We start from the raw sequence: 14,508 nt of genomic DNA, 5'->3' as shown, positions 1-14,508 counted from the left end.
ATTTGCAGCATTATTTTGATGTTTGAATCCACTCCCCAGCCGAGATGTGGAGTCGTAGGCAGGAAAGGGAGGCTTCAGAAAGCTGCTGTGCAGCCCGTTCGGGGCAGAAGGTTAGGCTGTATATTACATATGAAATACGCAATCAAAGGTTTAATTTTTAATGAAAGGCAGCACCTACTGAGTTGTCACTTTCAGGCCTGTGAACAGGCAGTGTGAGACTTGTAGAAACATTTGTAAGAGCGCTAAAATAGTCAATCCTTTGATTTTTACATCAGGGTAAGCAGTTGACTGGTTGAATGTGGCTGCATGTGAGGCTGTATGAGACATTTTCAAATAGATTACATGTCAATAAGCAGTTGTGGTTTACATGCACTCATCATGGGCATGAATGTCATGGTAATTTTGTGCTTTTAATGATTTCCTTTGAACGGATGGTTTTCCAGGGTGGAATGATCGCACAGCTTCATCTTTAATGACTTTAAAAAAAAAAGAACTCTGTGCACAAGTTTGAAATTATTTTGGATTTTCTCTAATCCACTCAGGCTCAGAAGTATACATACACCCCCCACTAATATTTGGTTAAACGTCCATTAGCAAGTTGCACCTCAACCAAACACTTGTAAACAAGCGTCCGGCATAATTCTGGGTGGATATTTGACCGGTCCTCTTGGTAGAATTGGTAGAGTTCATTTAAATTAGTTGGTTTGTTGACACAGACATAGCTTTTAAGCATAGTAGGGTAAGGTTGAGTAGGGTTGAGTTCGGGGTTTTGGGAAATCCATTCCAGAAGCTTAATGGGCCATTTACGATTCCAGGATTGTGTGTTTACATAATTGTAGGTAAGTACTAGTTATTCAAATGTGTCGCCATTCTTCCAAGGACTGGATGAAGACTTGTCACCCTTAGTTGAGAGGAAATTGGTTAGAATATTCAGGAGCAACCAGGAAGCACCAAGGCTCAAGCCTGCCATGAGCTGGACTGAGAGGGTCCGTAGGGATTTTGGAACAGGGGTTTCAAGAAAGAAGCCCCTGTTCCAAAATCAACACTCTCATTTGCAGCTGCCCACGTGGACGAGCTTCTGGTGAAAAGTTTTATGGTCAGACAAGACAAACATTGAGCTGTTTGGCCGCAGTGACAAGAGGAATAAAGATGAGGCTTTCAAACTGTACCAACCATCAGGCATGGTGGTGGTAGCGTCATGCTCTGGGTGCTCTGGGGCTGTTTTGTTGCCAGTGGTACTGGTACATAGCTTCACCTCAACTGAACTGGACAGTTGAAACTTGAACTTAGGCACAGTTGGGTGTTCCAGCAGGACAATGATCCCAAACACACATTAAAACTGGTTTTGGAATGGATAAATCAGCCTAACATTAAGCTTCTGGAATGGCCTAAAGCCCCAACACTGGAAATTTGTGGACTAAGTTTAAGAGCCGAGTTTGTGCCAACAAACCAACCAATTTAAACAAACTCTACCAATTCTACCAATATTATTCGCTGTATACAACATTGTACCGCATGTTCATCCTGCTGCTCATCCCCTTACTCTCTGTCTGTTGTCTGTGTTTTCAGATCTGAAGAGGGAGGCCAGTATCTGCCACATGCTGAAGCACCCCCACATCGTGGAGCTGCTGGAGACCTACAGCTCAGATGGGATGCTCTACATGGTTTTTGAGTTGTAAGTCCCAGACTGTGATTCAGCATACAAGACACAAAAAAATCATCACACCAACACATATGTAGGTCAAAGATAGGTGATGGGGACGGGTGTCACAGTGTGGTTGCATGTGCAGGAGAATGCAAAGTGGGGGTTGGTATTGGGGAAAAGGACATCCAGCAAAAGTATGACAGTGTTAGGAGTGCAGCTGCAGCAGGATGAAGAGAAAGGGAACCCTGCAGTGGTTTTATGTAATCAAAGCTGATATGAAAAGCTTGTTAGATGAGGATTGGGGGGCAGTGTGCAGAGGATGAGTCCAGTTCTCTCTCTCTCTCTCTCTCTCTCACTATATATATATATATATATATATATATATATATATATATATATATATATATATATATATATATATATATATATATATATATAGCGAGAGAGAGGGGGAAAAAGATGAGATTAAGATTTCACACTTGCTCCTACCTCCAGCTTTTCCAAGAGCTGCATCTCCCCCCCTGAGCTCCTCCCAGCCTGCTCCATATCTTCATCTTTCCTCCTCTTCCAGAACTAATTCCTTTATCATTTAATTCTGTTATCGCTGAGCAGGCGAATGCTCGGGTTTCGCGCATAGTTCTGTCACACGACTCGGTGCACCAAGAGAAAACTTTCAAGGAAATGCAGACTGGCTCCATTTAAAGACATTTTCATGGTTTTTGGAGCTCACACATTTCATGTACACACACAGACACGCTCCTGGGAATGCAGGTAGATCTGAGTTGTTCTTGGAGCGCTACGGCCCTTCGAGAGGGGAATGGATACGGGAGTAAACACGGTGGATAAATGTGGAAGGCCTCGTGCGGCTCTCTCTCTCTCAGGTCTCACTCCTAGCTAATCACAGAGGCTAAAATGTGAGGGGACTGCGGTAATAAGAGTGCAGAATATATGGATGTGCTGCAGCCAAGTCCTACATCAAAGCCCTGTTTAATTGGCACAGAGGCTAAGTGACAATAAAGAGTAGGTTTCCAGTAATGGGGGGGAAGAATGGGGACAGAGCAATTATGAGAGACAGGATCAGCTGTGGCTAAATGGCCTGGCCACAATTACGCGTGAGTTGTGTGCATTTGAGGATTGTCATTCAATCATCTGTGTGTGTGTGTGTGTGTGTGTGTGTGTGTGTGTGTGTGTGTGTGTGTGTGTGTGTGTGTGTGTGTGTGTGTGTGTGTGTGTGTGTGTGTGTGTGTTTTTTTTTTAAACAGCCACCTAAGGAGGGCTGAGACTGTGTGCAAAGGCCTAATTGCTTTAAAGTCTGCTCCCAGCAGCTTAATGATTGTGAGCTGCAGCACTTTTCTGTGCATTGAGACGCTCTGGCTAGAGCCTTGTTTCAGCTCGGTCGAGGAGCTGTCATTTATAGAGCCGTGCCGTTATTGTGAATCCCTCCGGGGGGCTTTTATGGATGCAAAAGCATTAAATATCACCGTTACAGCAACAGCTTCTCCTGAAGACTTGATATTGGTGAGCTCCACGCAAATACTCTCATCATGAAAAGAACATGATTGCTCTTGAGTTACTAAACCAACCCTTCCTTTGGCGTATAGACTTAGTGAGCTTATTAAAAACTAGCAGATTTTATTTGACAATCAGCAAAAATCCTTGTAATCACATTCAAGAGAAGGAATGGGCCCTGACAGCACCGTACTTTTTGCCTGTTCTGTCCTTAGCTACATTCAAAACAAATCTAAAGGCCTTGTGATGCGAAATATTCATCCAATCACAAAAGGATTATGGTTTAAAGGACATGAACTAAACACTTACTCAGTGTGAATAAGATAAGATGTACTTTATTCATCCCAGGTTTGGTAAATTATTTGAAATCATTTTCCGCCTGACTGATTTGGTTAAAGCAGTTAAAAAAATGGAAACAATACAAAAAATGAACAAATAGCTTAAATAAGTCGAGCGGCGTGTAGCTCAGTAAAATAGTATGCAGTGTAACCAACCACAGAGCCGACCTTCATCATCACTTTATTTAGTCTGGTGGCACCAGCAGCTCTGATGCTGCTCGCCCAGCAGACCGCAGCACAGTGCACTTCACTCACCACAACAGTCTGATCATCTCTCTGTTCTTATTTATATTGAGAAGCAGATGATTCCTCCAGCCAGCAGCGCTCTGTACCCCTCACTTACATATCCAACGAGTCATATTTGACAATCCTTAATTTTACAGTTGGGCACAAAGTGTGCTCAGAGCCTCATACTCACCATTTAAGTCACTTGAACCCAAGCAGAGTGTAGCAGACTCACTCACTATAACATGCCTTGGGTATACCTGAAGAGGCAGCTGAACGTGGCTGCAGTGGAGTTAAAATCCCTTCTTGGGACAGGAGATTCACTGGAGAGGCAGCTGAAAGCATAATTCATTACAAAGCAGTTAATGAATATTTGTAGTGGAGCACGTATGTATTTATTTACTAAAGAAAGCCTTAGTTTGTTCCACCCTGTAAAAAAAAGTCTTCCACACCCGCATCAAACAGGATCTGAATATGTGGATGACACTGAGAAAGATTTGGAAAAGCAATTTCACGTCGGGTGCTACAAACAGAAGAGTGTACAGAATGATAAGCTAATGTGTTACACTTGGGTGGAGACAAAGAGTAAGAGAAACTCTTTGTCTCCATCACCACTGGATATAAAAGTCTCAAAATTTCTCGGACTCAGATGCCATTCATGAGGCGTGGATGTGACTGAGACACTGAGGACACTGCATGCTCATACATTAGCAACCTGCCAATCACAAAGTAGTCACGCCACTAATCACGTCCTGCTTTATTGTCATTTTAGTTTAAATGAGACATTGGGCGGTATATAAGATTTAAAACTGGTGAGTGAGTCCGTAAACTAATCAGGAAGGTTACTGAGGTCATAGATAAAGTGAGCCGTAGGACATTTTCCCACAGACTAATGCAGCTAACAATCAGATTTCTTTTTGCAGTCAGGAAAGTTTTCACTGAGGGTCTCAAATGAGATTTCTCAGTAACTGTTCTGAAACACACTGAAGTTGTTTCTGAAGAAGAGGCGAAAGCATTGCAGAGGCTTCCAGGAGTATTGTCAGCACTGGAGCAGCTTCCTTCGTGTTGATCCAGCTGTGCCTGCCTCAACACACAGATGCTGAACATCATTACAGCCTCGATCCACTGCCCTGTCTCCCCCACTTCACCTTCACAACCAATCACAAAGAAGCACAGCATTCAAGTTTTAATAAGAATGACCTTTCCTTTTTACTCGTATTTGTGGCCTGACCTTTATGCCACTCTGAACCTCTCTCACTGTGGGTCTGTTTCTCTTCCAATTTCTGTCTTTGTTAGTATGGATGGAGCAGACCTGTGTTTTGAGATCGTGAAGAGGGCAGATGCTGGCTTTGTCTACAGTGAAGCGGTGGCCAGGTGAGCTTTTATGACTTTGATTTACTTTCCTAAGAGGCTTCCTGATTTTTTTTTTTTTTTTTGCTTTTAATCAATACTTGCAACCGTGCTGTGACTAAACACATAACAGCGATGCAACACTAACTTTGCCCTGTATTTGTCTTAGTCACTACATGAGACAGATCCTCGAGGCGCTACGCTACTGCCACGACAACAACGTCATCCACCGAGATGTCAAGGTATTTTATATCTGCTACTTTGATTAAATATCAAGTCCAACAATGAAGTGCACCACCTGCAGGAACTGCAGCAGCTGTAGCAAACCTGCTGATCTTTGCCAGCAACATATAAAAGTTGCTGTAAATTGGTTCCATCACCACATGTTTAACATGCAATTCATTTTGCACATTTTAAAGCTTTAAATTTTACATTTTTCTGCATTTTCGTGATGCACGCTAAGCGCTGCTTACTGCTGTTTTGTCTGTTCTTCAGAATGGAAAGAGAGGAAAAAAGTTTTAATTTTGTTGTCTGAAGAGTCTATATTAGAGAGCGTGTTTACTACAGGAAAATCAGCGAGGCTCTGGTTTGACTTTTCTCAGTTTGGTATGAATTCAACTTAAATATCTTTGGATTTTGGATTGTTGGTAAGACAAAACGTGGTAAGGTACAGTGTAATGTGGCTTGCATCAGACTGACAGAAAAACTTTATAGAATTGAAAATGGTGCAAAAACAACATATCACATGTCAAAACAGCATTTTATTTACCTGTTTACCTGAGCTTATGTCCCGGCAAGGCGTCCATTCGTCTGTCTGTAATTCACAAGAACTGCTGCTGCGGGTCAGATTTTAGTGAAACTTGCACACAATAATCCCCTTATGGGTCCCCGCCCAAATTGTGCTCAAGGTCACGTTTGTCTGTTTACTGCCACTTTTCATGCGCTCACATATGTAGTCATGATAGTTCTGAACTCATTCGCACTTTTGTTTGGTGGTGAATGACATTAGCTGGTCCTGGAGATGACTGACTGTGAGCCATCTTGACTTCTCAATAGATTTTCACTTTCACTTTCTCTCCGTCTTTCACGCACTACAGTAACCTGCGAATCAGGGCGGATCATGATCTGAGTGAGCTGCTAGGTCATTGGCACTCTGGTTAACCTGATACCAGCAAGCTGTTTCAAAAACAATTGGCCGGCTACACGTTTCCCACGACCTATCAACGGGCTCTGTAACTGTTTGAGGGCTGAAGAGACCGTTTGCTGTAGTTTTGAAAGCAAAATGTTTTTCCATTCTGGCTTCACATAGGAGTTCAGGTGCTCAGTGAATTGGGGGCCTCTGTGGTCAGATTTGTCATTTCATTATACACCAAATTTTGAAGGGATCTGGATTGGCAGGCAGGCCAGTTTAGCACCAGGGCTCTTCTGTTACAGAGCCATGTGGGAGTATGTGCAGAATGTGGTTTGGCATTGTCTTGCTAAAATAAGCAATGCCTTCCCTGAAAAAAGATGTTTGGATGGCAACATGTGTCTCCAAACCTGTATATAACAATGTGATGGTACCTTCCCCCAGTACATTCACAGATGGTGGCTTTAGTCTAGAGGACAGTGGAGTCCAAGATTTCCTAAAGGAATGTTTGAATTATGATGGTTCATGGTCACAGGCAGTTTTTCGCTTTGCTTAGTCATCATAAATAAGCTCAGGCCCAGAGGAGATGCGTGTCTGGCTCTTATTTATGTGGAGTTTTACCTTGCAGTTGTGGATGCAGTGACAGACGTTTGGAGCACGAGCTGTAATTTTTAGGACAGATTTGTTTTCAGTCAGGGCCTGAAGGCCGCGGCTGTTCATGTTGTTTTTCAGCCTTCAGTGCAGAGATTTTGGATTGCCTTAATATTTTCTTGATATTATGGAGATGGTGAAATCCCCCAGTTCTTTTTGTTTGTTTGTATCGACAAACTGTGAGATTTTCCACTATTTGTTTTACAAGCAGTCTGCTCACCCCCCCCTCGCAGTGAGTGCTGGTATTATTGGAAATGAGCGTACATTTTCCACATCGTCCTTGTACTATTTTCACATAAATACTGGATTGAAGGTTTGAGTGATTTGTAAATCATTCGATTGTTGTTTGATATTTGTTGTTGTTTTATATTTAGTATCCTGGTCTCACACAGCTAATGACTCTTCTCTGTGCTAACACATTGCATTTCCTATTACCCCCCCCCCCCCCCCCCCCCTCCACGGTAGAAGCATCCAGGCAGCTCACCAGTGGAAAGCTATTAAATATAAAGAGAAACAGCAGGAGGAAGGGTTTTGTTTGTATTTGCTGGTAACTTGAGGCAGCTTACAAAATGTTTTAAAACAATTGGTAACTGGTAACATAATAATAATAAAGTACAGTTTGCACTGATATGTGGAAAACAGTAAAACTAGAGTACAAATTTAGGGATGAAGGTAGAATTTGAGCCACAAACAGGCACGTTTTTCACTGCAGAAGACACAGAGGAAGGAGACTGGTTGGCTGTTGTTGGCGCCGGTACCAAGCAGGACCACAGCAGTGCAGCTCTGCTGTGTGGGGCTGTAATGGAAAAGAGTGTCAGCAGGGCTTCTCTCGAAACTCTGTGGCTAAAGCTGACATCACAAGCTAAGAGGAAAAACTCTGTGGATCACTGCTGCTGCTTCTTTGGCATCTCTCGCTCTCTCTCTCTCATCGCCTCTCCAACAACAATATGTGATCCTAGGATGTCATTCCCTGTTCTGGTCTCTCTTTCACTCCTCAGTCCTTGTGAGTTTTGTGTGGAAATGAGAAACAATGGAGTTTCTGGTGGGTGTGGTTGGACTGCTGTCACACTGACTCTCAGCGTGCTGGTGTTGAGAGAAAGCAGAGATGGGTTGCTTGTCTTTCATCACCTCCAGTTTCAGGATCAAAAAAGTAAACATATTACACTTCTGACTTTTTTAAAAAGGTAATGCTTTATTATTAGTGATTTGTGACACTTTTGCATTAGTCCCTAACATGGTCTGACGTGCAGTTAACAATATAAACCTTAGGCATGCACTCATGGGTTCACTCTGGGTTCTTTGCTGCCACCTTTGTGTTAGCTGTCTGTGCAGATGCCTGCAAAGAGCTGATGTGTAATCAGCAGTTGTTTCTGGCCTGGACACAGTTTGCTCTTAATGCCACGTTCTTGTCCTTTCATGTGGTTTAAAATTAAAGCAGTGCTCAGACGGCGAGCCGGCGACGCTGTTTCCTCCTCCTCCTGAAATCACGAGTTTCTTTTAATCAGCTCCTCACGCAGATGACCGAAGAACGTTTGTAACACAAGTAACGACAAAACTGTAACTGTAGTGTGATCACCTGCTAATCACGCACAAGTCAAGAAGCCGCCTCCACCCTACTCACAGTCAGAGTCAGTGTTGGGTTTAAAACACTTGAAATCAGATGTTGTGTAGACAAAGTGAAGCAACTCATAATGCTGAGTGTGCCTAATGAAGCTCTGGCTGCAGCCTGCTGCGTGATACATGGCAGAAAACAGTGGACTGACAGCTACCCTGTAGTTTTGTGCAGTGGTAAATCTAGATGTCGGGATATGAGAAGTCTTCATTTTTCCGCTGTGGAACTAATACGGAATGCCTTCTCCTGCCTGTCCCTTCAGTGTCTCTCTCACACGACCTGCAGCTATTTGATTATATGCGAGTGTGAAAAGGTCAATGCAATCGCTTGCATCAGCGTGTCGATTGTTTGATTGCACGTCAGTCTTTGGGATCCGTGTGTGCTGCAGGCAGCAGGTATCTGTTGTGTCAGTTTTAACCAGCTTTTATGAGTTTTACATACGCTGTGTCACACTTTCCTTTACAAACAGAGTGTAACAACACAATTCCCTCTGCAGTTAGTGAGGTTAATGTTTTTATGAGATATTCTCAGAGCTCAGTTGCAGTTCTTTTTTATAAGCACTTTACAGTCTTGTCCAAGAGACCCATAATGCATATTATTTGGTCACAGTCAGCTCCCAGCTTTCGGATTACTGTCTTTCTCTTCAGCATTGTGTCTTGGTTATTAGTCATCATAGTCTATATAGTCATATCTCTTTGTCTTCACTCTGCTGCTCCCCTACAAGGATCCCTGCTGAATCACTGGCTTAGGCTCATTGTCTTTATGTGAGCAATACCAGCCTGAGAGTTTGGAGGGGCAGGAGTTGATAAATCTGCCTGTTTGCAGGGATCGTTCGTGCTTTTGTGCCATTCACGGTCATTATTATCCCCTGGGCACAGCTCCTGCTTCTCCCGTTCTGCAGTGACTGTGATATCAGGTTTCATTCCTGCACTCAGCGGATTCTTTTTTTCTTCCACCTTTAACCTTTTTCAGCATTGCTGTCAGTTCCTCACATCCCAGAATTACATCAGATTCACACAAACCAACACCTCCCTTCCAAAGTTGCCCATCGTCAATAATCCCAAAACACTCAGATTCTCAAATTACAAAATGTAACTAAAGGAGGAACAGTCGCAGTGAACAAACGCGCAGCATCATTTTTTATGCTTTCTTTTTTGTCTTTTTGCAGAGCTGCGTACAAAAGCAAAGTTTAACTGTGACAAAAACGGCAATTTATGAACGAAGAAAAGACGGGGAGTGAAGGAAGCGAGAGGAAAGAGAATTACATTATACACATGAAAACAGGCACAAACAGTAACGAGAAGAATGCAAAATGTAAATACATAGTTGCACAAAATAAAAGCATATAATTATATTAAAATGTGGCGGACCTCCATTAAACATAAACCAAAGGTGTTAGTGGTTTTTTTTTTTTCATTTTGGCCACAGCACTTTTAACCATCGTTGAAAAAACCCGGGCGCCTCGGTTTTATTTTTAAACTCCTCGTCTACAGACCTGGATTTGTTTTGAGACCACAATTTCTGCTGAAGAAGTATCTCATTACCAATTCCTCATTTTAGTAAATTCATTCTGAAATAAGGAACAGGAGTTTCAGTGGATGTTTGTTTCTGTTATCGTTGATAAGCTTATATTAGAAAAGGAGGCTGAATATTCTGATTGTCTGTTGTGTGATTATGTTTATTAAAAGAATGACTCACAGTTTGGGTCCATAAGCTTTAGAAATTACAGCCAGGTTTGTAGACTGTGCACACATTTTTGTAATTTTGTAGCAGAAGCGAAAAATTACGGCGTTGTTCAAAAATTGTATTTGAACAGTTGGACTCAACTGTAAAATTGATTTATTATTATATCGGCAAACTATTTTCAGAGGACTCTCATATTTACCAAAATCCTCACCAATTAAAGAAAGTGTTTGTCTGGGTCTTTATTTCTCTCCTCGCTGTGTTGGCTGTTTGTTATTGACAGTTTCATTTCTGCAGAATGTCAGCGATGAAAGCCTTTTCATCATGTTTGACTTCTGTAGACGTGTATAAATTCTAAACTGCTGTTTTAGTCTGGTTTTGTATTGTGTGTATATCTGTGAATAAGGACACAGACCTGAGACGGTGTCACACTGAAACACCAAATGGAGCGCACTTCCTCCCGTGTGTTGTTTCAGCCAGGCACAGCCTCATAAAGTGTCTGTTTCTGGAAGTGAAAGTTGGAGCTGGTTTCATATTAAACCTGTCACAAGCTGCTGCGTTTTGACCATTTACAAGTAAAGCTTGTAATGGTAAAAAAGATAAAATCAGTGATCACATCAGTCCTTTTTCTTTTCTTTAAGACTAAACATCAAAATCTCTTTTCCCCCTTCTCATCTATTAGGATTTTCCACTTCTTTGTCTCGTAGTATTGCTTCACTGTTGGTTTGTGAGTCATAAAAACATTGGACTGTCTCGTTTTATGTCTCAAAACCAACATGAGGATTAAAACTCTCCTTTGGTATCTTTCTCATAGCCATGTGTGTGTTACTGCAGCATGCTGTCTGCAGAGCACAGACATATCGTGACGTCATCAACACAGAGATTCCTGTTGTTAATAAATTAATTGCAATTGGCAACAAGGGATCAATAACCCTGATGTTTTTAGTGTTGTAGACTTATAACTGTGACATCACTGTGTGACACGTTACAGCAGTAACACGGTTAGATGCTTGTCAGCTGTTGAAGGCAGAACAATACAAAGCTGTGCTTCAGGGTGAGGGAGCTGACTAAAAAAATAAAAAAATCAAGTCCGTTCTTCGTGTGTTTCTTCAGCTGTTCGTTTGGCTGAGTGGTTCTGTTTTGGCTAAAAGTGGGCCCTCGAAGTACATAAAGGTGGTTTCAAATTTAGCTCTTCTTAAATTGCCTTGTGTTTCCAGCTTTTTTTCATGCCTTGTAACATCTCCTTTGTACCTGCGTACCTACAGGCTCATCTTCTAGCTGTGATTCTTTCTGGGTCAAAATAAGTTCAGCGTAAATTCAGCAGATTGTGAGACAGTCGGGTTGGGGCCTTTTTTTTTTTCCCACCTCAGATTTCTTTTTTTATTTAATGGAGTGATGCAATCATACAGTACTCTGTCCCCAGTGTGTCCCGACACTAAAATGTATAAACTAAAAACTGGCTCTCACAAAGATAGCTGCACATAACTTTATTTAATTGCATTTACTTTTTATTATGTTGAGTTTCTTTTGGTTAATCAGTTCAGCTCTCAAACAATCTGCCTGTGCTACACAAATCGCCTTTAGAACAGGCACAATCACACACATGCATTCCTCATAGCTGCTTTTCCAAACAGTTATGTTTGGATTTCCCATTAAATGTGATGCGTTTAATGGGAAATCTGTAAACTGTAGCTATAAGCAATACCCTACCTGTCCTGAACCGAACTGCACTAGTTTGAGTAAATCCTGGAAGTTGCATCAACAAGCAGCAGATGTTCACCTACACATCAAGAGCGTTTTTCTCCAGTCTCATTTTGCTGCATTGCACAATATACATAAAAATAAACATTACACATTATAAGCCCTTAAAATGAGCAGTGCTGTGATAATGAGCCTGTTAATTCCTACTGTCAGCTGCATTTGGCTTAAGGCAGCTGTTGCCAGGTTGTCAGCTAGTCACTAAAACGCTTACTGTACTTAGTCATCACTGTTTTAAATTCAACATCTGTTCATATTTAAACAATGCAAAATGAGCTTGATTAATAATTCCTGGACTGAATGAGTAAAAACCAGGGACTAAACTAGACTTTTAGTCCAGGATAATGAATTCTTCTGGAAAAGACAAAACTCAGGAGTTGGCCTTTTAAAGTTTTTATTTGATACATTTCAAAATGTATAGATTTTAGATTTACATGTTTAGTTTCATTAGACAGAAACCTTAAAAAACAAAACAAAAAAAATCCATTAATTCTCTTCCGCTTATCCTGTTCAGGGTCGCAGGGGGGCTGGAGCCTATCCCAGCTGACTTAGGGTGAGACAGGGTAAACCCTGTACAGGTCTCAGCCTTTCACAGGGCTAACACAGACAGACAACCATTCACACCTATGAGCAATTTAGAATTACCAATTAAACTAACCCCAGTAACTGCATGTCTTTGGACTGTGGGAGGAAGCCCACACAGACACGGGGAGAACACACAAACTCCACACAGAGAGGCCCGGGCCAAGGTGGAATCAAACCCAGAGCTTCTAGCTGTCCTTGTAGCTGTGAGGCACAGTGCTAACCACCGCGCCACCATGCCAAAATAAAAACCAAAACAACAAAATATCACATTCTGTGGAAGGGGCACATCACAGAACTGGGTGTGAACTGGTGTAAATTAACTACCTCTCTGTCCTCAGTTGTCCTTCACAACTGCAATTACAACAAGCCTGATGTGCTTTAAAGCTGATGACTCAGCGGCAGCAGTGTGGTTTATATTGGTCTCCTCGAAGAAGCCGACGTCGTCCAAGCCCAGCCGTTCAGCAGCAACTTTTTGGATGATGGCTCTCTGAGAGCGGCGTTTGTCAAGGATTCCACGGAAGATGGCTTTAGGACATGCATCTTGTTGTGAAATCACCCCCCAGATGTGAAGCTTGATGACACGTCCCGGCTGCGGTCCAGCGTCTCGCTCCGGAGCTTCTGCGGCATCATCCCAAATCTCCCCAGACTCGATCCTCTGGAGAACTGGTTGTAACCTCGCATCGCTGCTGAGCTCTTCCATCATTTGGAAGGAGGGAGTTTTCCAGCCCAGGAGCCTGCGGGCATGGCGTATGCTGGACAGACTCAGCGAAACTCCCAGATCTTTCTCGATTTTTAGCTGAAAGTCTTGGGCAGTCATTCTCTCATTGCTTTTTGTCATCTCATCAATGGCAGCCAAGATATTGCTGTAGAAGATTTAACAAAGAAAATATTAGACAAACATTAGAGAAAAGCAAAAAGTATTTTTCTGTAGAAACACTGTATTCTGCCAATTAGGCACCATTGTAATTCAGGCCTTTGGTTACTTACCAACTTTCGCTGCGGGGTTGTCTCTCCTTGTAGCGAACCCGTGTAGTCCTCACTGAAACTTTAATGCCCAGGCTGGCAAGATACTGCTTGAAGTCCTGTACTTGTCCCATTGCCCTCATGAGGCGAGTCTGCTGGCAATCCTCCTTGCTCATGTGTGACATCTCCGCTGTAGTACAGTACGTGACCATCGGCATCTGGAAAAATAACAGGAGCTGATCTGTGCACATTTATAGAGTGGGTGGGTTCCAGAAACTCTGAAGTACTCCATAGGTAACCCAACCAATAAGATTCCACTTTCAATCCCTGTTTAGAGACAGCAGAAAAGTAGGTCAAGCATGTATTGTAACTTCTTTGTGTAAGTTGTGGTCCTTAACGTGGAAGACAAGGAGAGGTGTTAAAATGGCACGCCCACCAGGCAGGCAGAAAGGTACACTGTAATGTTAATGATGCGTCTTTGTTATCGTAACTGACATCAGCAAAGCCCCAACTAACTTTACTGTTCCCTGGGAGACATCGTTGATTAGGTATCCCTGTGGTTAATCATGGTAGCTGTGTGTGAAAGGGTGTTGTTTCGATGGGTCCCAGGACAGATCTCTGAAGTTTTGGTATTACCCCAGCTTGGTGTCGGTACACAATGAGCCAACAACTAATGGTCACATTGTTACTGGCAATACTTTAGTTGTTTATGCTGTATTTGTATAGGTACATAAAGCTTACATGTGAGCAAAATTGCATGCACACTTACAACCAAGGACCAGCTGGACTCCCAAAGAGCTGTATGAGCCCTGTAATGAAGCAGCCCAATGTGGTTTTATCCATATGGTAGTGAAAAAGGTTGTATTTGTTCATCTGGGCAGTATAGATGGAATATCATATCTGATGAAGAAATTTTAAAAAATATGAGTTGCAGCTTAAGCCTTTTAGGTTTCTGCATGTTCGTTTATCAAACAGGAATGAGACAACACAACGGAATAAGGAGTCCAATTATTAAATTTAATTAGCCATTTTTCACACAGTTTACAGATTAATCTGGGTT

At 42.3% G+C, this 14,508-nt stretch overlaps 1 protein-coding gene across 10 annotated transcripts in view; it reads left to right on the top strand.

Annotated features, from left to right (window-relative positions):
* The window catches only part of caska (calcium/calmodulin-dependent serine protein kinase a), a 166,849-nt gene that overhangs the window by 81,574 nt on the left and 70,767 nt on the right, over positions 1-14,508 (top strand). For all 10 annotated transcript variants that reach the window (XM_030759051.1, XM_030759049.1, XM_030759053.1 and 7 more), the window contains exons 3-5: positions 1,570-1,675; positions 5,014-5,091; positions 5,237-5,309. In XM_030759051.1, the coding sequence (XP_030614911.1) occupies positions 1,570-1,675; positions 5,014-5,091; positions 5,237-5,309 (257 nt within the window). The remainder of the gene's footprint in view (positions 1-1,569; positions 1,676-5,013; positions 5,092-5,236; positions 5,310-14,508) is intronic.

The sequence above is a fragment of the Archocentrus centrarchus genome, chromosome 21, assembly GCF_007364275.1.
Source record: "Archocentrus centrarchus isolate MPI-CPG fArcCen1 chromosome 21, fArcCen1, whole genome shotgun sequence".
In the NCBI taxonomy this organism is placed as follows: Eukaryota; Metazoa; Chordata; class Actinopteri; order Cichliformes; family Cichlidae; genus Archocentrus; species Archocentrus centrarchus.
This window is presented reverse-complemented; position numbering and strand designations above follow the sequence as displayed.